Raw genomic sequence first — 23,413 nt, 5'->3', positions numbered from 1 at the left:
TTTCTGAAAGAAAGTTTTTTTTTTTATTGAATCCGAAGCATTCTAATTATAGTCTGTTCTTTTTAGGAACAACGGATTCTAGTATAAGCGAAGAAGACGCGATACCGCCCCCGTTACCAGCGAAACATAACAGAGACAGTGAGAACAGCAACACATTTTCAAATTATAACGAAAATTACAGTTTTTTGTATTCCCATCGAGCGTCGAATTTGAGAAATACTTTGACCTTCGCGGAGGAAAACGTAGAGATGGAATTGAGTAAAACGCCGCCGACGCCGCCGCCTAAACCGCCAAAAAAACCGAATTATACAAACTTAACGCCTTAGTCACCCCTTGCAACCACTTTTCAATGTTGTTTTTTTAGGATTAGTTACCATAAGTGCCATTACACGTCTAACAAATCATCACAATACTCGATGCCGATTACGGTATCGGTTTTTTTATATTTCGAAACTTTTTTTCTTTGTAAATTAGTATTTTTTATTTAAAGTTTTATAGAGACCAAAGAATATATTTATTATAAAAAACTGATAATAAAAACGTTCTTATTAAATATTTCGTTTTATTTCCATTTCAATAAACGTCATAATGGAATGAAAATAGCAAGAATCTTCCTTATTGACGCCAGAAATATCTTTTGGTCTTTGAGAAAGGTAATTTAGTTATCATAATTTTTTTCCAAAGAAAGAAAAAACAAATTCGTAGTTTCCACTACATTATATCACGACCTGAGCCGTTCGATGGCGTGCGACTGTTTACTCGTTACAAGTTTTGCGCCGGTTTTTTATCAAAAACTGCCATAATTTTTTTTCAAAAATATCAAACAAACACAGATTTCACTTGACATTTACTGAAACTACCGTAAACTAGGTAATTGTGGAAAATACAAAAAAGTAAACAAACCGATATAAATTTTAAGATATTTATTTGAAAATTTTGTGGAAGTCCAATAGCCCTACAATTTTTTTTATTCCATTTCACATGCTGTAACTATTGTGTTCATATCATAAAAACGTCATTGCGTACTTTCGTTACCAAAAATCCAAATTCAGCAACCGGCGAACCGTTTAACTACTTCGCGAAAACGTTTTTGGCTTTTAATTAAATTTTCCTTTTGTTTTGTTTTTTATATAAAAATATATATGCTGAGCAAACGGTTCCACCGCGAAATTTCCATTGCGTCTAATATACAGGATGGATCTTACTCTTGAGCTACTTACACGAGCTGCCTTTTTAATTGAAACCAACAAGCGGAATGTAAAATATGAACATTTGAAAATAATAACAAAAATACGCAATAAATAAAAGCGGTTTTTTTTTGTATCGTATGTATTCATTTTACTCAAATTAGTCACAAATATCACTAAATATCCTACAAATATGAAATTTATTCGAACCCGCACATTTAACCTCCAAAAAACAAAAAAAAAACGTTTCTTCAAATTCACTTTTCGATCCTTTCACTGGTGTTTTTAATTTTATTAACATCGTCAACAATGTCCTCGATATCAACTTATACATACTTTTAATTCTCATATAATTTATACTATATAATTTTTCATCTTCTTCTTTTTCTAAAAAAAAACGCAAAATCTTGGGCTATTACTCATTCATACAACATTGCAGATAAAAAGATATTGTACAAATATACAGGGTCGGCTTGACGGAACCGCAAATCCAAATTTTACTAAAAGATCATCAACGTGTATCAGTCTTCTTTATATACAGTGTGAACTAGATACAATAGAGCCTCGATAATCCGTTAATCCGTCGACTACTCCCCCTTCTGTCTCTAACCGAATATGCGACTTTTGAAGTTACTATAAAAATTGTTCCTACGTCTAACAATAACCGAACAGTGGACAGTTTCAAAGATAAAGATAAATGAATTACATACGGCACATAGATTACAGTTATTAGATGTGGTAAAGGCCAAAAAGCCAAAATCTTTCTATGTAAAGGGTACCTAGAGATATTTTCCGAAAGTAATTCGAAGGACATTTCGTTCCAGAAGTAAAATTAGGTCTACCACAAAAAATATTGTGACCTTAGATATTTCACCCGGTTGTTGAAAATTTGGTTACAGAAGAAGACAATTTCCCTGTACCAAATTGGATCAAGATGTAATTGAAAATGTCAAGATAAGTTTTTGGATAACAAGAAAATGATGAAAGTTTAACAAAATGAGTCACAGTTGCAAAAGCGATGTTGGGATCACGTCTCATCATAATCTTGGATATCTCTATGGCTTAAACAAGGCAACATAAAAAAATTGATGGTTTCGACGTGGTAAACGATCTTCCGCTTAATCTTCTACTCTACCATTGATATACAGAAGAAACTATTTTCTTAACAAATTATATCAGTACTAAACTTGCGACAAGAAGCCTTTTCTTGATCAATAAATATAACCCGCCAAACGGAAATATATGAATTTATGAGCAAGTATTTTGCGATTTGAATATATATCTGGAAAATGGTTGATCAGATCATCAAGGCTCTATTCTATTTCGTGTTATTTGTCAGTATCAAAACCCTTAATTTGAAATAATTGGTATGGCGTACAACAATAAGGAAGGTATTTAGATGAAATATTCAAAAATACCATATTTACATTTGTTTTTTTTTTAAATCTTAAAAATAAAATGCTTGTATGTCAATTTTTTTTCAATCACACACTATAAAAAATTAATAACACCATTTGGGTTGTTTAAAGACCAAAACCTATTTTCTAAAGGAACTAAGACAATTCTGGATTTTTTTCCTTACGAAATGATTTAATATTAATTTTCCGAATGAATTAGAAGACACTATCGATACCTGTATAATAGATATCAAAAATTACTATCCCTATAATCAGTATCAGTAATACAGTTTTGACAGATGGTCACTTTTCCAAAATAATGGCTCCTGGAAGAGCTGTGAGACACTGTCTCAAGTAAATGTATCGAACGAAGAGGCACTAATTCAATATTTACCGTTTCAACAACACTGGGTCACTTTTTGTGGGGTCATTCGAAGACCATAACGAACCTCACAAAACGATTCGATATCAATTTTGGAATTAGAAGACACTATCGATACCTGTGTAATAAATATCAAAAATGACTCTCTAGATATATATAGGAAGGTCTACAAAATATCATTAAAACAAGAAATTGATGAAGATGGTGCAATATTAATGTTCCAATATCGAAAATATGAGTTGAATGAAAATATAACACCTTTTGATTCCCTTTCATTGGGTTATTTATAGGTTAAAACCTTCTACGTTGGAAAAATTCCATTTTAATGTGATAGAAAAAAATTGAGTTATCAAATCTTATGCTTAGCGTTTTATTTTTAAGACAGGATTGCAATTTAAATTAATCATTGATCTAAATGCGTTCCTAATGGTATTTTAAATCAAGGGGTTGGAAAATTTTGAATGAATAAGGGGTTAGGTCTCCATAAATTCACAAAATAATTCAATGAATGAAGATACAAAGTGAGAAAGAAAAAACTCTATTTTTGTATTTGCCGGTGTTATTAATTTAGCGTTTTCGATCATTCAGAATCCATTTATCGATATTCAGGATATCGGAAATTAGTAACAATGATTAAGGTTCGAATTATCGAACTGGAAATACTAATTTTCGATTCGATAAACGGATTTTTCGATCACGAAAACGCCAAATTAACGATTCCAAACCGGATATATTGGAAAAATTGATAAGTTCGAATTGACGATCTTCTATTAACTAAAATTAAAGAATGAAAATTCCATTGGAAATATTTGTTTTTTGCGATTTTTGTTTTCCGCCAATGGCCGATGCCCTAATTTATTTTTTTCTTCAGACGACAACTAAAACTTAAAAATATATAACTATTCTTGTAAAAAATACCGCAGTTTAGCTTTCCTCTGAACATAATAATGCACTTAGTAATAAGAAAGAACGGAAGAAAATAAAAAAAAAAAAAATTAAAAGGAAAATTAATGCTGATGCGTTTTAGGACACACCCTGTAAATATTGAAACGAATCGGTCTAAAATAACGTAACGAAAATCTATTTAAATGTTTGATTAGATTAAAAACATTTTTTTTATAAAAGAACGTCGACCCATTCTGTTATTTAAATAGAAAAAAAAAAGTTTTCCTACTATGTGAAGCGAAAAATTGATAAACACAGAAAACAGTTTTCTTTGCATTAAAAAACGTCTAGAAATATACAATGTTTAAATGAACATCAACAGATTAGAAAATTTATTATTATAATTGGCGCAGTCGATAGGATTGTTTGGAAAACGTCTTCTTCAAAAGCAATTTATAAAAAAAAACAAATTTGTTATTATTGCGCAATGGAATAATCGCTACGTTATAATTTAGCGCAAAATACAAACATCGATATTTATTTTGTATTATGCGCAATTCCGCGCAACTATGAAAATTTTTTTGCGTAATAATAATTAAATTTAATGGAAATTAGATATTTTTTTTTTGAAAAATTAGTAACTTGACGGCTAATAGTGCACAGGAACGGAAATTTTTCATTTTCGACTGGTTAAATTGCGCATTTGTTCAAATAACCATTAAAAATAGTTTTTATTGCGCGCCAAGTTTATTTATTTAGGACAGATTTTGCGCTTCATTTTTTCTATTTAATCGCGTCACATTTTCAATCTTGCGCATCAATTTTCTGTTAAATGGACACATTTATTAATATTACGCATCATTTTTCTGTTAAAGGATAAAATTTTTTATATTGCGCATCAATTCTTTGTTGAACAATCAAATTTATTAATATTGCGCATCATTTTTCTAAAGATAAGTCAATTTTTTAATATTGCGCATAGTTTTTTTGTAAACGGGAAAATTTCAATCTTGCGCATCAATTTTTGTTGAACCATTAAATTTATTAATATTGCGCATCATTTTTCTATTAAAGGATCAAATTTTTTATATTGCGCATCAATTCTTTGTTGAACAATCAAATTTATTAATATTGCGCATCATTTTTCTAAAGACAAGTCAATTTTTTAATATTGCGCATAGTTTTTTGTAAACGGGCAAATTTCAACATTGCGCATCAATTTTTGTTGAACCATCAAATTCATTAATATTGCGCATCATTTTTCTGTTAAAGGATCAAATTTTTTATATTGCGCATCAATTCTTCGTTTAACAATCAAATTTATTAATATTGCGCATCATTTTTCTATTAAAGGATCAAATTTTTTATATTGCGCATCAATTCTTTGTTGAACAATCAAATTTATTAATATTGCGCATCATTTTTCTAAAGACAAGTCAATTTTTTAATATTGCGCATAGTTTTTTGTAAACGGGCAAATTTCAACATTGCGCATCAATTTTTGTTGAACCATCAAATTCATTAATATTGCGCATCATTTTTCTGTTAAAGGATCAAATTTTTTATATTGCGCATCAATTCTTCGTTTAACAATCAAATTTATTAATATTGCGCATCATTTTTCTGTAGACAAGTCAATTTTTTAATATTGCGCATAGTTTTTTGCGCAATTTTTGTTGAACGATCAAATTTTTTATATTGCGCATCATTTTTTCCTGAGGGTAAAATTTTCAATATTGCGCATAATTAGGAAGTTTATAGTTTTTACGACCTTTTTTGCTATTACAATATATATATATATATATATGAATTTATTTTGCGCAATATTTTTCTTTAACGCACTATTGGCGATAATTTACACTTCTGATATTTCGTTGCGCTCCCGATATTTAGCGCAGTTTCATCGCGGGTACTATAATTTAAACTTTTTTTGATTTCCACATTTTCCCGTTCATTTCTTTTGCTGCAATACTTCCCAGCGCATAATTGTTCAAATTCAAATTTGCGCATCATTTTATTATAGCGCTTATTAATATTTCGCAAATTCAAAAATGATTCCAACAATCCAAATATTTTGTCGTTTTTTGATGCGCGCGCGATATTTTTAGCGCAAAAGGGCAGCCGCGATTTTGATTACGTTTAAAATTTATCATAACAGCGATAATTTTTTTGATATTTGCGCAAAATATTTTATCTGCATCGAATTCAATATTTTCGTAGCTGCGCAATTTTTGCTAACGCGCGTTTATAGTAGATAAACGAATGAAAAAAAAAATGCCAGAAGATATTTTCCAAAGTCGACTCACCCTGTATGTGGCAGACTCATCTGAAAACCTTTCCATTCAAATCACAATTTCCACTAATAAAATCACGTTTTATGTACATAAAAACCAATTTTTTTTATCGTTAAAAAATTATCGAATTACAATTAAAAAAAAAAAATCACATCAACTAAAATTAAAACAAGAAAAAGAACCAACGTTAGGGGTGGGGGTGGTATTTCAGAATGAGTCTAGAGCACGAACGGTACATATTATTGTTTATTTATATTTATAAGGCATGTGATGTTTTTTTTTCTCAGTGTATGTGTGTGTGTGTGTACGTGTGTTTGCGATATGTATATATTATATATACTTTACAGAGTCGAACAAAAAAAAAACACAAACAGGAAACGTAGATATTTTCAAAAAATAATAAAATAAAATAATATTGTGATTATTTTTCAACATGCACTCCACACATTCCTTAGCGGTACTTTGCCCTTCGAGAAACTCTTATCTGGGTCATTGATATAAACGTTAGTGGACTTCCGAAGGTTCGGGTTTGGGTGCGTGGTGATTTGCTGGATCAGGTGTACTCATCGGCTGCAAATAAAACGGCTAACATAGAAAAAAGTGTTACTAATATTCGCTACACTAAAAAAAAAAAATAATAATTTCTTCACAAGACTATAGGCAAACAAATACAAAATTAATATAAACCGAAAGTATTTAAAACAAATTTTGATATTTCCACTTTTCTTCAAGAATATCTGTCATATACGAGGTTCGTCCTAAAAGTACCTTCAGAACCTCACCTCTAGGATAAAATTTCCACATTTTGAAACTTCAGTAACAAAAAAAGAAAATATATTTTTGATTATGAGGGTATTTTGGGCTCTGAGAAGCCACTACATTGACTATTTATTTACCAGATCAAAAGACGCCGGGGTCTAACTGATCACATAATGCCTTTAAAGATTGTTTCCGGAAGTAGAAACACCATTTAGAACTTTTTATTTAACGAAAAGGCACCTACTTTAAAGGATGTCGCTCAAAAGACACGGATTAGATGACAAAGAATCCAAAGGATCAGAAAATGACTTTGAATATTGTTACCGGAAGAAGAAACACAACCGGGAACTCGTTTTTTAATAGAATGGGGACTATTTCGAAGGAAGTCACTGAATAGAGGTGAATAAGACAATACTTTCAAGATAAACTTCGTATTTATAACTTCCACACCTTTTGGCTATTTACCAGATCAAAAATATCACTTAAACCACACAGGGGTCCGATGACAAACAGTCTAACGGATCACATAATGCTTTTAAAGATTGTTTCCGGAAGTAGAAACACCATTTAGAACTTTTTATTTAATTAAAAGGGGCCTACTTTAAAGGATGTCAATCAATAAAGGTAAAATTCGATACTTTTAAGATATACCTCGTATTTATAAACCCCCACCTTTTATTCATCTCAAAGTTTTTTGTCTTTTCGCTTATTTCTATTCAAAACTAAATCGGGGAATAAAATTCTTGGATTATAATATCGGTAGGATGAGCTGGCAACGTGGCGATAAAATTCATCATGAATTTTTTTGCCTTATCGAATTAAATGAGCAAAAACTGTTTTTTTTTCTCTCTTTTAATTCAATACTAGTTTTAAAACTGTTTTTTTAATTTATTTCAAGTATTTAACACCTTAAATTGTCTACTAACTTTTTTTTTGTATTTTTTACTTATATAAATATTCCAGTTGTTAATCCATTTTGGAATAGATTTAAATCTGCAAATAAACCCTTTATAAAAGAGGGCATGTCATCGATTTAAATATTTCTTCCTTCAATTCGACTCATTTTATATCGTTATTACTAATTAAAGGTACTGGGAGCCAAATCCGGGGTATATAGTAGACGATATCTTCCAAATGCTAATAGATGGAGGATGTTTTCCTTATAAATATATATCGACATCAATTTTCTATAAATTAGAGTCCTTTTTAATGTTGATTGAAATTTTTTGTAACTTCTGCATGTATTAATTGATCCAACTGTTTTTGGTGTAGTTTCGATATGGATGACAGGTTGCAATTGAGATTTTACAGCTTTTCTCAAACTGCATCATGGTTAGTTTCCGAATAAACAGTGGATCAAGTGACTCCAATCCATCGGTACTGAATAATGGAGTCACCTGGTGCACAGAAGGATCCGGAAGGAATGGCTTAGCCGGAACAAGCTTCTACAGAGTATTGAAACCCTTTATAAGCTCCGATGAATGAAAAGAAGTACAATTAGGACTGTTTAGTGGCGAATTAACTTCCAATTACTTTGTAACTGTTCAAATATTCATTATCCGTTTATAAATTGGTGGTACTTGTTTTGATATTTGAATCAATTAAATTTCGTATGATTAACAAGGATCACTGGACCAATTTTGAATTGAATGAAACCCTTTATAATCCTCGATGAGTCAATAGAAGCTAAATCAGGACTACTTAGTGGCGGATAAACTCTGTAACCGTCCAAAATCCATTAATCTCTACATAAATTGGTCGATATTGCTTCAATTGGTTTTTGACTAGTATCATTTTTTTTTTTTTTTGATAGTTTAATCAGATATGAATCTGGACTATTTAACGGCTGGTTCCGTTGGAATAAATACAGTTTTCTTTCTATTTTGATCAAACTCAGTCTTTTATATTAGTCAATTGAGAGTAAATCTGGTATATTTAATGGCTCATATAGATTTGGATCTGATTTCCTTATCGTCTATTGAATAAGTACATTGGATTAAATTGAGACGAAATATGGTATTCGTCGATTTTCTGGATGGAAAACTATCCAGTTTTCTGTACTAATGAAATAACCATGAGTTGCCGAAAGAAAAATCCAAATTTCGAGCGATTTGTACCGAAAGCAAGTACAAGAAAATGGAAAATGATTAGAGAAAAAAATTCCATTAGAAACCATAATTTTAATACTTCCAAATATTTTTTTTTTTAAATACAATATACACATATATATATATAGATTTATTTTTACAATAAATTTGTCAAAAAAAAATATATTTTTCGCTCGTTTTTTCTCATTCACGAGGTAATTCTGACGGATCTTGTATGTACAATGTTTTTATATAATCCGTTTCCAGATTTACTTGGAGATATGAGGAAATATCTGCGTTCTGTAAACAGGTTTCGATTAAATTACCATCAATTCTATACAAAAGAAAAAAAAATTCATTTCAGTTTTATTTTTGACGTCTAAAACCAAAAATACGATATTTAATCCTGTTCGGAATTCGAAAAAAACAAAAAAACAAAAAAAGAAACGTTAATCGTAATCATTTTTACTCACAATCGCATGGGGCGGTACAGGAACTGGTCCCACTGGCGGCGCCGGTTGTTGCGGCGCGGGCGGCGCTGCTGCACTCGGTGCTACGGTATGAGGTGCTTCGTGGGGCGTTGTCGAATGCGCTTGTTGAACTGGTAGAGTCGCGCCTTGGTAGTAACCACCGTTGACACCAGCCGGAGAAACTAAACAAAATTGAAAACAACCAATTAAAATAACAAAAAAGTCCTATTGAATTGTATAGCCGGCCCTGTACTTATATGTGATCATAGAAACCAAACTATGCCATGTGCTCGTTTCGTTTCCTCTTTTTCAATTGTTCTTTATTTTGGAATCTGGAAATTTCGAGAATCCGAAAGTTCCAGAAAGCGATTTTAATATATAAAGCAGCCGTAAGTCGATCAACAATTTAGTGACATAGTAGACGGTGACAGGTGAATAAAAAGGGGTGTATTTGGAATTTATGTGGCTTTTAGAACGTATTTGACTAACAGAAGGGTGTTTTCAATGACTCCGATGCTTTATTTCATTCATTTTATTCCAGATCTACGTCGAGCTCGAATGGTTTTGTTTAAAAACTTCTTCGAACAACGACAATAATGTGGAAATGGAAATAATTCGAAATATCCACCACCTAGTATTGTTAGTATTATCTTACATTACAGGCTTTAATAGAAAAATAATTGTAAAAAATAAAGGGGGATTTAAAAAAGGCCCAGTTGCCAAAATTTTTTTGCGAAGCAAAACCTGTGATGTAAAAATTGCAATTTCAATTACAGGAAACGCGTTTTTTATCGAATTTTCAATATCCCGATTCCAAAAAATGCGAAATGTGGATTTGGATTTAACAAATTTCGACTTATTTTTGAAAATTAATTATCCTGTAATTGAAAATTCAATTGTGTGTATCTATTGTGAAGATTCTTTTCCGAAAAAATTATATTTAAAATATAAATAAAGAAAAAATAATAAAATTTGAAAATGGAAAGGCAAACATGGAAAGCAGAAACAAAGACTAGTTGAAATAAAGGAAAATGTGGAAAGATGAAACCGAAAATTGGAAAAAATGAAAAATGAAATAAAATAATGTACGAAATGGAATAAGAAATAAAATTCTGGAAGTTATAGGGACAAAGAAGAAGGAAAGAAAAAACAAAGACTGGAAGGAACAAAATATGAAGCGAAAGATTGAATGAAATAAAGACAAATATGGAGAGTAGAAACCGAAAACTGGAAGAAGTGAAAAGATGAAATAAAATAATGGAATAATGGAGGTAAATAAGCAAAAAATATTAAACCAGATTCGAAGGAGGGGAATCTATTCACTCACCAATTTACAACGTGAAAAAATATTATAAAAGAGACAAAAAAGGACATAAACTATCAATAAAATTGATATAAAATTTTTTACAACCGAGAATCGATTATATTCATCAATTCAATCTCCTCCAAGAGCAATCCAATTGTTCCAACCCTTCTTTAACTTCACGATGCCTTTGTTTGTTGAAGGATTTGTCTTTTGCTTCAAAATAGTCTTCAATTCAACCGATTGCTCCTTCATTCGATCTAAATTTGTTACCGGCGACCACTGGGGACCGGATATGGACTATAGGTTGGACGAGGAAGTGTAAATTGGTCCAATTTAACCAGCGACACGGGAATTGTTTTGAAAATAACAAAAACAGCTCAATCTGTGTGTCAGATCAATGATAAATTTTTCGAAAAAATGACCTTCAGATGTGATACACTTATATATTTCGATAAAATAGAGAAATATTGTTAGTCGAAAATTGATTTACCTGTACCTTCAGGATATGCTCCGGGTCCCATGAAATATTCCTTGTTAACGCAATTCCTGAGGCATTCGGGTATCCTACCCATGATCGCCCTTCGTATTTCGGATGCTGCCATTTCTCTCAATTCGGTAGCCGATGCGTCGCTGTAGAACGCCGCGTGCGGGGTACATAATAAATTCGGACATTCTTTCAAAGGCCCCGTATATACGTTGTACGGTTCGTTTTCGTGTACGTCCAGAGCGGCGGCTCTGATTCTACCTTGTTTAAGGGCTTGCGCCAGGGCGTCGTCGTCGACTAGACCGCCTCGAGCTGAAACAAACAATTATAATAACCGAAATTTTATGGCGGGAAAATTTAAAAATCTCACCCGTGTTTACTAAAAACGCCCCTGGCCTCATCTGTTTGATGGTGAATTCATTGATGAGGTGATGGTTGTGTTCGTTGAGCGTACAATGGAGCGACACACAATCGGATTGGAAAAGAAGATCTTGTAGAGTATAAACTCGCGTCAAACCGAGACTTTTCTCGATACCGTCCGGCAAATAGGGATCGTAAAATATAACGTTGAAACCGAATACTTTCGCCCTTAATGCCACTGCCGATCCGATTCTTCCTAATCCTACGATACCGAGCGTATCGCCTCGTATCCGAGCACATCCGGTGGCAGCTTCTCGAACCTTACAAATTTCAACATAAATCGAAATTAATAATTCTACTTAAACTTTTTTAATATTAAAAAAAAAAAGCTTGTGATTTACAAATGGCGATACATCGACTTTCTGTGAAAGGTCATTAAAGGTCGTAAGCCGAGCTTATCGTAATTTAAAATAAGAGCTTAAAACTGATCCAGATTTTCCAAAAAAGATCATAAATTAGTTGAAACATGTACTTCAAAAGAGGAACTTAAATTTTTATCCATATTTTCTGCGAAAGGTCATAAGTCATCCGTACTTTCAAGGAAGAACTAAAAACTCATCAAATATTTCTGCGAAAGGTCATAAGTCAGTCATACTTTAAATGGAGAGCTCAAAACTCAACAAATATTTCTGCGAAAGGTCATAAGTCATCCGTACTTTCAAGGAAGAACTAAAAACTCATCAAATATTTCTGCGAAAGGTCATAAGTCAGTCATACTTTAAATGGAGAGCTCAAAACTCAACAAATATTTCTGCGAAAGGTCATAAGTCATCCGTACTTTCAAGGAAGAACTAAAAACTCATCAAATATTTCTGCTAAAGGTCATAAGTCATCCGTACTTTCAAGGAAGAACTAAAAACTCATCAAATATTTCTGCGAAAGGTCATAAGTCAGTCATACTTTAAATGGAGAGCTCAAAACTCAACAAATATTTCTGCGAAAGGTCATAAGTCATCCGTACTTTCAAGGAAGAACTAAAAACTCATCAAATATTTCTGCGAAAGGTCATAAGTCATCCGTACTTTCAAGGAAGAACTAAAAACTCATCAAATATTTCTGCTAAAGGTCATAAGTCATCCGTACTTTCAAGGAAGAACTAAAAACTCATCAAATATTTCTGCGAAAGGTCATAAGTCAGTCATACTTTAAATGGAGAGCTCAAAACTCAACAAATATTTCTGCGAAAGGTCATAAGTCATCCGTACTTTCAAGGAAGAACTAAAAACTCATCAAATATTTCTGCTAAAGGTCATAAGTCATCCGTACTTTCAAGGAAGAACTAAAAACTCATCAAATATTTCTGCGAAAGGTCATAAGTCAGTCATACTTTAAATGGAGAGCTTAAAACTCAACAAATATTTCTGCTAAAGGTCATAAGTCATCCGTACTTTCAAGGAAGAACTAAAAACTCATCAAATATTTCTGCGAAAGGTCATAAGTCAGTCATACTTTAAATGGAGAGCTCAAAACTCAACAAATATTTCTGCGAAAGGTCATAAGTCATCCGTACTTTCAAGGAAGAACTAAAAACTCATCAAATATTTCTGCTAAAGGTCATAAGTCATCCGTACTTTCAAGGAAGAACTAAAAACTCATCAAATATTTCTGTGAAAGGTCATAAGTCAGTCATACTTTAAATGGAGAGCTCAAAACTCAACAAATATTTCTGCGAAAGGTCATAAGTCATCCGTACTTTCAAGGAAGAACTAAAAACTCATCAAATATTTCTGTGAAAGGTCATAAGTCAGTCATACTTTAAATGGAGAGCTCAAAACTCAACAAATATTTCTGCGAAAGGTCATAAGTCATCCGTACTTTCAAGGAAGAACTAAAAACTCATCAAATATTTCTGCTAAAGGTCATAAGTCATCCGTACTTTCAAGGAAGAACTAAAAACTAATCCAGATTTCTGTGAAAGGTCATAAGTTAATCGTACTTTAAATGAGGAGCTAAAAATTGATCCAGATTTTCAAATGAAAAGTCATAAGTCAGTCAAACATCAAATCCAGATTTCTGTGAAAGGTTGTAAGTCAGTCTTACTTTCAAAAAAGAGCTTAAACCGATCAAGATTTTCTGTCGAAGGTCATAAGTCAATTAAACATGTCATACTTTCAAGGAAGAGCTTAAAACTGATCCAGATTTATTGTCTGGTGGTGAGTAATAGTGAAATAGTTATAACTCGGTCAAGTTCATGGAAAATCTTTACTTCGCCAAAAAAATATATCGGATCAAATTAAATATGAGAGTAATGTTGTCGGGTCAGAATAGTAATCAAAACTTTTAAATGGAAATTGTTTTAAAAAAATTGTATTCATTATTTTTATACAACCCCTGTACTTGTCGATACTGTAAAATACAATTTTTTTTCGAAAATAAATGCACGACGATGATTCAGGAGGAAAATAATAAAGCTTTGAGCATTTCTCCCTTTTTATTTTTTTGAAAAAAGTGTTTCTGAATGTCATTAATTATTTTTATACAACCCTCGTACATGTTGATAGTGTAAAATCTAATTTCTTTAATAAATAAATGTCCGAGGATGATTCAAGAGAAAAATAAATTAGTTTCGAGCATGCCTTCTACTTTTTTTTTGAAAAAAGTGATCCTGAATGTCATATAAGCTGATAATAATTATTTTTATACAACCCTCGTACATGTTGATAGTGTAAAATCTAATTTCTTTAATAAATAAATGACCGAGGATGATTCAAGAGAAAAATAAATTAGTTTCGAGCATGCCTACTACTTTTTTTTGAAAAAAGTGATCTTGAATGTCATATAAGCTGATAATAATTATTTTTATACAACCCTCGTACATGTTGATAGTGTAAAATCTAATTTCTTTAATAAATAAATGTTCGAGGATGATTCAAGAGAAAAATAAATTAGTTTCGAGCATGCCTTCTACTTTTTTTTTGAAAAAAGTGATCCTGAATGTCATATAAGCTGATAATACTTATTTTTATACAACCCTCGTACATGTTGATACTGTAAAATACAATTTTTTTACAAAAATAAATGCACGACGATGATTCAGGAGGAAAATAAAAAAGCTTGAGCATTTCTTCCTTTTTATTTTTTTGATAAAAGTGTTTCTGAATGTCATAAACTGGGTATTAATTATTTTTATACAACCCTCGTACATGTTGATAGTGTAAAATCTAATTTCTTTAATAAATAAATGTCCGAGGATGATTCAAGAGAAAAATAAATTAGTTTCGAGCATGCCTTCTACTTTTTTTTTTGAAAAAAGTGATCCTGAATGTCATATAAGCTGATAATACTTATTTTTATACAACCCTCGTACATGTTGATACTGTAAAATACAATTTTTTTACAAAAATAAATGCACGACGATGATTCAGGAGGAAAATAAAAAAGCTTTGAGCATTTCTTCCTTTTTATTTTTTTGATAAAAGTGTTTCTGAATGTCATAAACTGGGTATTAATTATTTTTATACAACCCTCGTACATGTTGATAGTGTAAAATCTAATTTCTTTAATAAATAAATGTCCGAGGATGCTTCGAGCGTGTCTTCTATTTTTTTCATTGAAAAAAAAAGTGATCCCGAATGTCATAAGCTGGTAATAATTTCACTGGGTGCTAAATCTGGTGATTTTGATGGATGGTAGGTTAATTTTGTGATTCGAATAGCGACTGAACGGAAGGGGAAATTTATAAACTTGTTTTCATATGCACGGTAAGGGGTTTTATATGAAAAAAAAAAAAAAAAAAAAAAAAAAAAAAGTAGATAAGATGGACGACGAAGCAACGATTGCCTCGATGGTTCGGACCATTTGCCGATAAAAACAAAATGAAATAAAATGAATCTTTACCTGTTCGGGTCCTGTGAATTTTTTTCCTTCTCTAACCATGTTCGCCAACCAATAAGTTCGCCTGTACAGGTTCAATATGAGACACATGGTAGTATCGGCGACTTCCTCTACACCATATCCGGGCACATTGCACACAGCTATACCAAGTTCACCTGCGGCCTTTACGTCAATATTATCTACACCGCTACCTATGCGCACTATAATACGTAAAGTTTTGAATTTTTCCAAGTCCTCCTTAGTCAAAATGATGGTATGCCACATGAGGGCGCCCACCGCTTCGTTAAGCACTTTTTCGTGTATTTCGCTGGTGCTCTGCGCATCGCAAAACGCCACCGTGGCGACGTCTTTCAATATTGGCATTTCTATAGAACAATCGCGACCGTCCAATAAGGCTACAAGAGGTCGGGTCTGCATGGGTCCGTTGGAGATGGGACCGCGTGGCTCAAACCTAGGCCTTTTGGGCATCATTTTTCTTTTGTCCATTGGATGCAACTAGCCACACATACAATTAAAATAGGCACTATCGCGCGCGCACTATCACCAACTCGCACACACAAACACGCACGCACGCACGCACAAAAAAAAAAGCGCGCGCAATCGCTCTTTACCGATCGACGGTCCCCTTATTATTTCGATTCGGTTCTTATTCTTTTTCGACCACTTCTTCCGCGACGACGACCCTCAGGTTACCTTTCGCGGTTCAAGGTGCGCTTCATTGTCGCACGCGAAGAGTCTGGAACAATAACAAAATATCAATTATCTTTCTAATTTTAAACTATATTCATTTTTCACTTTTTAGTTTCTTAATTAATACCACCCTCGTATAATAGTTTCGCCGCTTAAATACCTACATCTCGTCGAAACTTGTATGGAGCCGTAACGGTAGTTGGTAAGGTTGTCGAAGTGATTACTTTCCAACGCAAAGAAATTTGTATTATGGAAGATTCCAAATCACTGGGGATGATTCCAGATAATTGTGATAAAATCCAGATCACTCGGAAGGCTTCCATATTATTGTGGAAGATTTCAAATCATTGGGGATGACTCCAGGTCATTGTAGAACATTCCAGTTCATTTCTGAACATTCCAAATCATATTCCAGATCATTTTGGAACATTCAGTTAATTTTAGAACATTACAAATCATTGTGGAGTATTCCAGATCATTGGGGATGATTCCAGATCATTGTAGAACATTCCAGTTCATTTTTGAACATTCCAAATAATATTCCAGATTATTTTGGAACATTACAAATCATTGTGGAGTATTCCAGATCGTTGGGGATGAATCCAGATCATTGTAGAACATTCCATTTCATTTCTGAACATTCCAAATCATATCCAGATCATTTTCGAACATTACAAATAATTGTGGAGTATTCCAGATCGTTGGGGATGATTCCAGATCATTGTAGAACATTCCAGTTCATTTCTGAACATTCCAAATCATATCCAGATCATTTTCGAACATTACAAATAATTGTGGAGTATTCCAGATCGTTGGGGATGATTCCAGATCATTGTAGAACATTCCAGTTCATTTCTGAACATTCCAAATCATATTCCAGATCATTTTGGAACATTACAAATCATTGTGGAGTATTCCAGATCGTTGGGGATGATTCCAGATCATTGTAGAACATTCCAGTTCATTTCTGAACATTCCAAATCATATTCCAGATCATTTTGGAACATTACAAATCATTGTGGAGTATTCCAGATCGTTGGGGATGACTCCAGGTCATTGTAGAACATTCCAGTTCATTTCTGAACATTCCAAATCATATTCCAGATCATTTTGGAACATTACAAATCATTGTGGAGTATTCCAGATCGTTGGGGATGATTCCAGATCATTGTAGAACATTCCAGTTCATTTTTGAACATTCCAAATAATATTCCAGATTATTTTGGAACATTACAAATCATTGTGGAGTATTCCAGATCGTTGGGGATGATTCCAGATCATTGTAGAACATTCCAGTTCATTTCTGAACATTCCAAATCATATTCCAGATCATTTTGGAACATTACAAATCATTGTGGAGTATTCCAGATCGTTGGGGATGATTCCAGATCATTGTAGAACATTCCAGTTCATTTCTGAACATTCCAAATCATATTCCAGATCATTTTGGAACATTACAAATCATTGTGGAGTATTCCAGATCGTTGGGGATGATTCCAGATCATTGTAGAACATTCCAGTTCATTTCTGAACATTCCAAATCATATTCCAGATCATTTTGGAACATTACAAATCATTGTGGAGTATTCCAGATCATTGGGGATGATTCCAGATCATTGTAGAACATTCCAGTTCATTTATGAACATTCCAAATCATATTTCAGATCATTTTGGAACATTACAAATCATTGTGGAGTATTCCAGATCGTTGGGGATGAATCCAGATCATTGTAGAACATTCCAGTTCATTTCTGAACATTCCAAATCATATTCCAGATCATTTTGGAACATTACAAATCATTGTGGAGTATTCCAGATCGTTGGGGATGATTCCAGATCATTGTAGAACATTCCAGTTCATTTCTGAACATTCCAAATCATATTCCAGATCATTTTGGAACATTACAAATCATTGTGGAGTATTCCAGATCGTTGGGGATGATTCCAGATCATTGTAGAACATTCCAGTTCATTTCTGAACATTCCAAATCATATTCCAGATCATTTTCGAACATTACAAATAATTGTGGAGTATTCCAGATCGTTGGGGATGATTCCAGATCATTGTAGAACATTCCAGTTCATTTATGAACATTCCAAATCATATTCCAGATCATTTTGGAACATTACAAATCATTGTGGAGTATTCCAGATCATTGGGGATGATTCCAGATCATTGTAGAACATTCCAGTTCATTTATGAACATTCCAAATCATATTTCAGATCATTTTGGAACATTACAAATCATTGTGGAGTATTCCAGAGATCGTTGGGGATGACTCCAGGTCATTGTAGAACATTACAGTCAGTCAACAAGCTGATGTCATAGTGAAGACACATCGGGGTACTGATAAATAAAAAAAAAGGGGATATTTAAATTTAAATAAATTAAATATCAAATAGGAAGAGCATCACAAATTAAATATCGTCTTTCTAAACGCCACTGTTTCCCAAAAGTTATACGTCCGAGGAAACTAATTACTGGTGCATGTAAACCGACTTCTCTATCGGTATAACTTAGTTACTACCCTATAATGGCATTTATCTTTGTTTAGCAACTTTCCGACTCTCGTACACGGTCTCGAGTTTGGGATCGTAGTTAACTAGACAATATATTTCGTTAAAAAACTTTTTTCTGTTCCTTAACTATAAAGTTGTAGACGTACAGGCATATTTGGAAGGGTTATTGTTTTGAACCAAACCGTTTGAGTACGTAAGATCTTCAGTAGTTTGTGCGTATAAAATTGCGAGCGAGGAAAATAAAATTTTAGACCTACTTCATATAATATGACACTTTTAACCTAAAACGCACCCTTTCACCCCCCAAGTTTGTAGTGAAATTATAAAAAAAAAATGCCTTCTGTTAATATTATTTTTGAAATATAATTTTGATGTAAAAAATAATACACAATATTTTAAATTTCGTAGTTTTGTACGTCCTGAAACCGGTTCTGTTATACGACGACAATTTGCATGCTTTATTGAACGTGACCTTGACCATTTTATATAAATATGAAATTGTTAATATAACTAAGTTTGATTTACCTGCAATTTATTTATAACAAAATAAAATTGTTATTTAACGGTGAAAACAAATACAACTTGAATGTAATTGAGGCGGAGGTAACTTTCTAATTGTGACAAATTTTATAGACATTAATAAATACCGGGGCTTCACCGATAATTCCCACAAAATGTCAATTTTATATGAGTCGTCGACCATACTTCAATTCAGAAATAAGGTTTGGTACATTTGAACTACCGTTATATGAGACCTCGACTGAACTTTAATTCGAAAATACAATATGGTACATTTGAACTACCGTTATATGAGACCTCGACTGGACTTTAATTCGAAAATACAATATGGTGCGTTTGAACTACCGTTATATGAGACCTCGACTGGACTTTAATTCGAAAATACAATATGGTGCGTTTGAACTACCGTTATATGAGACCTCGACTGGACTTTAATTCGAAAATACAATATGGTGCGTTTGAACTACCGTTATATGAGACCTCGACTGAACTTTAATTCGAAAATACAATATGGTACATTTGAACTACCGTTATATGAGACCTCGACTGGACTTTAATTCGAAAATACAATATGGTGCGTTTGAACTACCGTTATATGAGACCTCGACTGAACTTTAATTCGAAAATACAATATGGTGCGTTTGAACTACCGTTATATGAGACCTCGACTGAACTTTAATTCGAAAATACAATATGGTGCGTTTGAACTACCGTTATATGAGACCTCGACTGAACTTTAATTCGAAAATACAATATGGTACATTTGAACTACCGTTATATGAGACCTCGACTGGACTTTAATTCGAAAATACAATATGGTGCGTTTGAACTACCGTTATATGAGACCTCGACTGAACTTTAATTCGAAAATACAATATGGTGCGTTTGAACTACCGTTATATGAGACCTCGACTGAACTTTAATTCGAAAATACAATATGGTGCGTTTGAACTACCGTTATATGAGACCTCGACTGAACTTTAATTCGAAAATACAATATGGTACATTTGAACTACCGTTATATGAGACCTCGACTGGACTTTAATTCGAAAATACAATATGGTGCGTTTGAACTACCGTTATATGAGACCTCGACTGAACTTTAATTCGAAAATACAATATGGTGCGTTTGAACTACCGTTATATGAGACCTCGACTGAACTTTAATTCGAAAATACAATATGGTGCGTTTGAACTACCGTTATATGAGACCTCGACTGGACTTTAATTCGAAAATACAATATGGTACATTTGAACTACCGTTATATGAGACCTCGACTGAACTTTCATTCGAAAATACAATATGGTGCGTTTGAACTACCGTTATATGAGACCTCGACTGAACTTTAATTCGAAAATACAATATGGTGCGTTTGAACTACCGTTATATGAGACCTCGACTGAACTTTAATTCGAAAATACAATATGGTACATTTGAACTACCGTTATATGAGACGTCGGCGGTATTTTAATACGGAAATGAAGTATGGTTCATTTGAACTACTGTCAATTATGTTATATTCGTTTAACGTGATAAAATTAGATATAATTGACGAAAACTCTTTTCGATAATGTGGTTAATAAGAGATTTTTCCTTAAAATACGAGGGCGAATCAATAATTTTGTTAATATTATGCCAATTTACGAAGTTTATTTTATTTAATTCATTTGGAAAAATTCGAGAATATATATAAGGAAAAATTCTACAAGAAAATGTGGATTGTACGAAATTTGTCCTTGAAATACGAGGGTAAACCGACGATTTTTCGAATATTATGCAAATTTACGAGGTTTTTTCGATATTATCTAAATATTTAAAAATTTATTGGAAAAAATCAAAAAATCTACTATATATATTCAATTATATGAATGAATTAAGTGAAATTGGGAAGAATTATATTCGAAAATGAGCTTAGTACGAATTTTTTCTCAAAATACGAGGGTAAATCAATAGTTACGTGAATATTACGTAATTTTACGAGGTTTACTCGATATATAAATCGATAATTATAAGGTAATTCAGAAAATTTGTGGAATCAGGCGAAGTGATGTCCACTTGCTTTACGATAATACTCCAGTCCACACTGCTTCGATTCCCAAGGCCTCTGTACACTTCACGGATATTGAAGACCCACCATATAGCCCTGAACTAGCTCCGTCCGATTATTTTTTGTCAAACTGGTAAAAATATTTAACATCGACGATGAAATTAAACGAAACATTTCGACTCTAATATAACGTAGGGCGCCACTGTTTACAAACAAACTTTGGACTATAACCGCCCAACAAACACGAACGCTAGGCCAAACTATTATTATTATTATTATTATTATCCCCCAAGTTTAATTTTGATAAAGTTGGGAAATGTGTTCAACCAGAATATGGTAAAATACAGTCCAGTCGGATAGTTTACTCTAAAATATTGATTAAGGGTAGCTATAAAGTAAAATACCGTATCCGAAAGGGCAGATACCGAATAAACGACGTTTAAATTTCAACTATACGAGGACTGTTTAACGAATTATTTACTTTTCCACAATTTCCATGATTTTTGTCGTCAACTGTCAAAATTTTACGTAAATTTGACATTGTAGGTGGAAAAAACTGATGAAAAGTTAACGTAAATATTATCGTATTTTGGTAATGGCCGAAATAAGTCCAAACGTCATTTTCTCGCAATTTTTAATAAGCAGAATAGACTTAAAATAACGTTGTTTCGACCTCCACACATGGAGGGGGGTTTAGGCCGGGTAGGAATCGTCAAAAAGTTAAAACTAAAGCGCCTGTTCGGTTTTCCACCGGGTCCATCAGAAGTATATTTAATATTTCATAAAATAAAGAAAAAATATTATAACAAAAAGTAGTTGAACCCTCTCACGAAACAAGTAAACTTCTCAAATTCGGGTGAGTCGAACGAGTCCAAGCACCACCAGCGGGCGGAATCGACCGCCAATTCTCGCGAACTAACTTCTACCATAAAGTATATAAACTTACACTTTTGTAACAACTTTAGTTCTCTTTCTCTCGAACGAAAACTTTTACGGGTAACTAAGGCTGAGGAGTTGCGGGAATTCTTGAAAACTTTTCCGACGACGACGTCGTCGTCGTCGTCTTGGTTCGCCTTTCGCTCTTTCTGGCTTCGAAACTCTCTCGCGAATTACGGAGTTTAGGGACAAACTTTTAATATCCTATCGGATATACTTTAATTAACGGGAAGATATCTTTTATTTCTTAAAAGGATAGACGGAGGATTTTTTTTGCATTGTTTCGGCTGATGACTCATTAATTCGATGTCGAAAATCACGTTCGCGACGTAAATGCTGTAAACAATTCGAATAGCGCTCGTATAACAACACGTTCACCATTAAAAATGTCATCAATATAATCTTACAAGTGCGTAATTTTTTATTTTTAATATATAACAGTATCGGTCATTAATTTTAGTTATAATTTTGAACGCCACACCCTGTAGATATAATTCCCCCAAATCGAATTAAATATTCCGTGCGTAAATCAGATGAAGGAGCCGCGCGCCGCGCTGAAACAATCAAGAAACAGAAGCGGAGTGCGTACTCCGAAGTCGCCGCCCTTCTGTAAAGTTAAGCAGTCCGAGATCGCCCTTTTGTCGCCAAATTCGATGATTCGGCCCCTAAAACCTCCCGCCCGCTGACCCAACGACATCCGACACCGTTTCCCCGAGAAACTCGTGAAGGTCAATAACGCGGAGGGTTTCCACAAAGATTATTCAGTTTCGGTATATATCTGTTGATTTTTCTTTTTCTAATTTATTTTTCATATCTAAGCTGTCTTTTTTAATTCAGATTATTTTGATGACAAAAATTTCGCAATTTCTTGATAAGAACGTTTTATTTGAACGACGAATTTGTTGTTTTCGTCTTAACCCGGATGAAGATTTCGACTACGAATGAGGTAAAAAGAAACTAGCGCAGCAGTCGCCGGGGACAACGTTTACTTAACCTTATAAAACTTTTGCTTTCCATTATAATTGGATTTTTATCGTACACGGGTATTTTGAAAAATTGTCAACTTTCGAACGCGATAAGATACCAGATCAAAATTTAACTGGATCCGGTGGACCCCCTGCAGTTCCAGTTCCATCGCCAGCAATCCTTAAATCTCGAGAAAAAAAATTAAATCTATCTATGGAAACTTGCGTT

At 33.1% G+C, this 23,413-nt stretch overlaps 2 protein-coding genes across 13 annotated transcripts in view; one reads left to right on the top strand and one right to left on the bottom strand.

Annotated features, from left to right (window-relative positions):
- Nucleotides 1-562, top strand: part of LOC130448138 (dedicator of cytokinesis protein 1) — a 29,392-nt gene extending 28,830 nt beyond the window's left edge. For 4 of the 5 annotated variants that reach the window (XM_056785365.1, XM_056785363.1, XM_056785364.1 and 1 more), the window contains one exon: nt 67-562. In XM_056785365.1, coding sequence (XP_056641343.1) covers nt 67-326 — 260 coding nt within the window. In that variant the 3' untranslated portion in view covers nt 327-562. The remainder of the gene's footprint in view (nt 1-66) is intronic. The other variant, XM_056785366.1, reaches the window with a different exon arrangement.
- Nucleotides 563-908: 346 nt separating this feature from the next.
- Nucleotides 909-23,413, bottom strand: part of LOC130448063 (C-terminal-binding protein) — a 29,664-nt gene continuing 7,159 nt past the window's right edge. The window contains exons 2-6 of one of the 8 annotated variants that reach the window (XM_056785240.1): nt 15,509-16,241; nt 11,622-11,931; nt 11,264-11,563; nt 9,465-9,643; nt 909-6,715 (exon numbers count right to left, since the gene is read on the bottom strand). In XM_056785240.1, coding sequence (XP_056641218.1) covers nt 6,650-6,715; nt 9,465-9,643; nt 11,264-11,563; nt 11,622-11,931; nt 15,509-15,991 — 1,338 coding nt within the window. In that variant the 5' untranslated portion in view covers nt 15,992-16,241 and the 3' untranslated portion in view covers nt 909-6,649. Of the gene's footprint in view, nt 6,731-9,064; nt 9,326-9,464; nt 9,644-11,257; nt 11,564-11,621; nt 11,932-15,508; nt 16,242-23,413 lie in introns of those variants that run through there. The other 7 variants (XM_056785238.1, XM_056785235.1, XM_056785236.1 and 4 more) reach the window with 7 other exon arrangements.

The sequence above is a fragment of the Diorhabda sublineata genome, chromosome 8 (assembly GCF_026230105.1).
Source record: "Diorhabda sublineata isolate icDioSubl1.1 chromosome 8, icDioSubl1.1, whole genome shotgun sequence".
Taxonomy (NCBI): domain Eukaryota; kingdom Metazoa; phylum Arthropoda; class Insecta; order Coleoptera; family Chrysomelidae; genus Diorhabda; species Diorhabda sublineata.
This window is presented reverse-complemented; position numbering and strand designations above follow the sequence as displayed.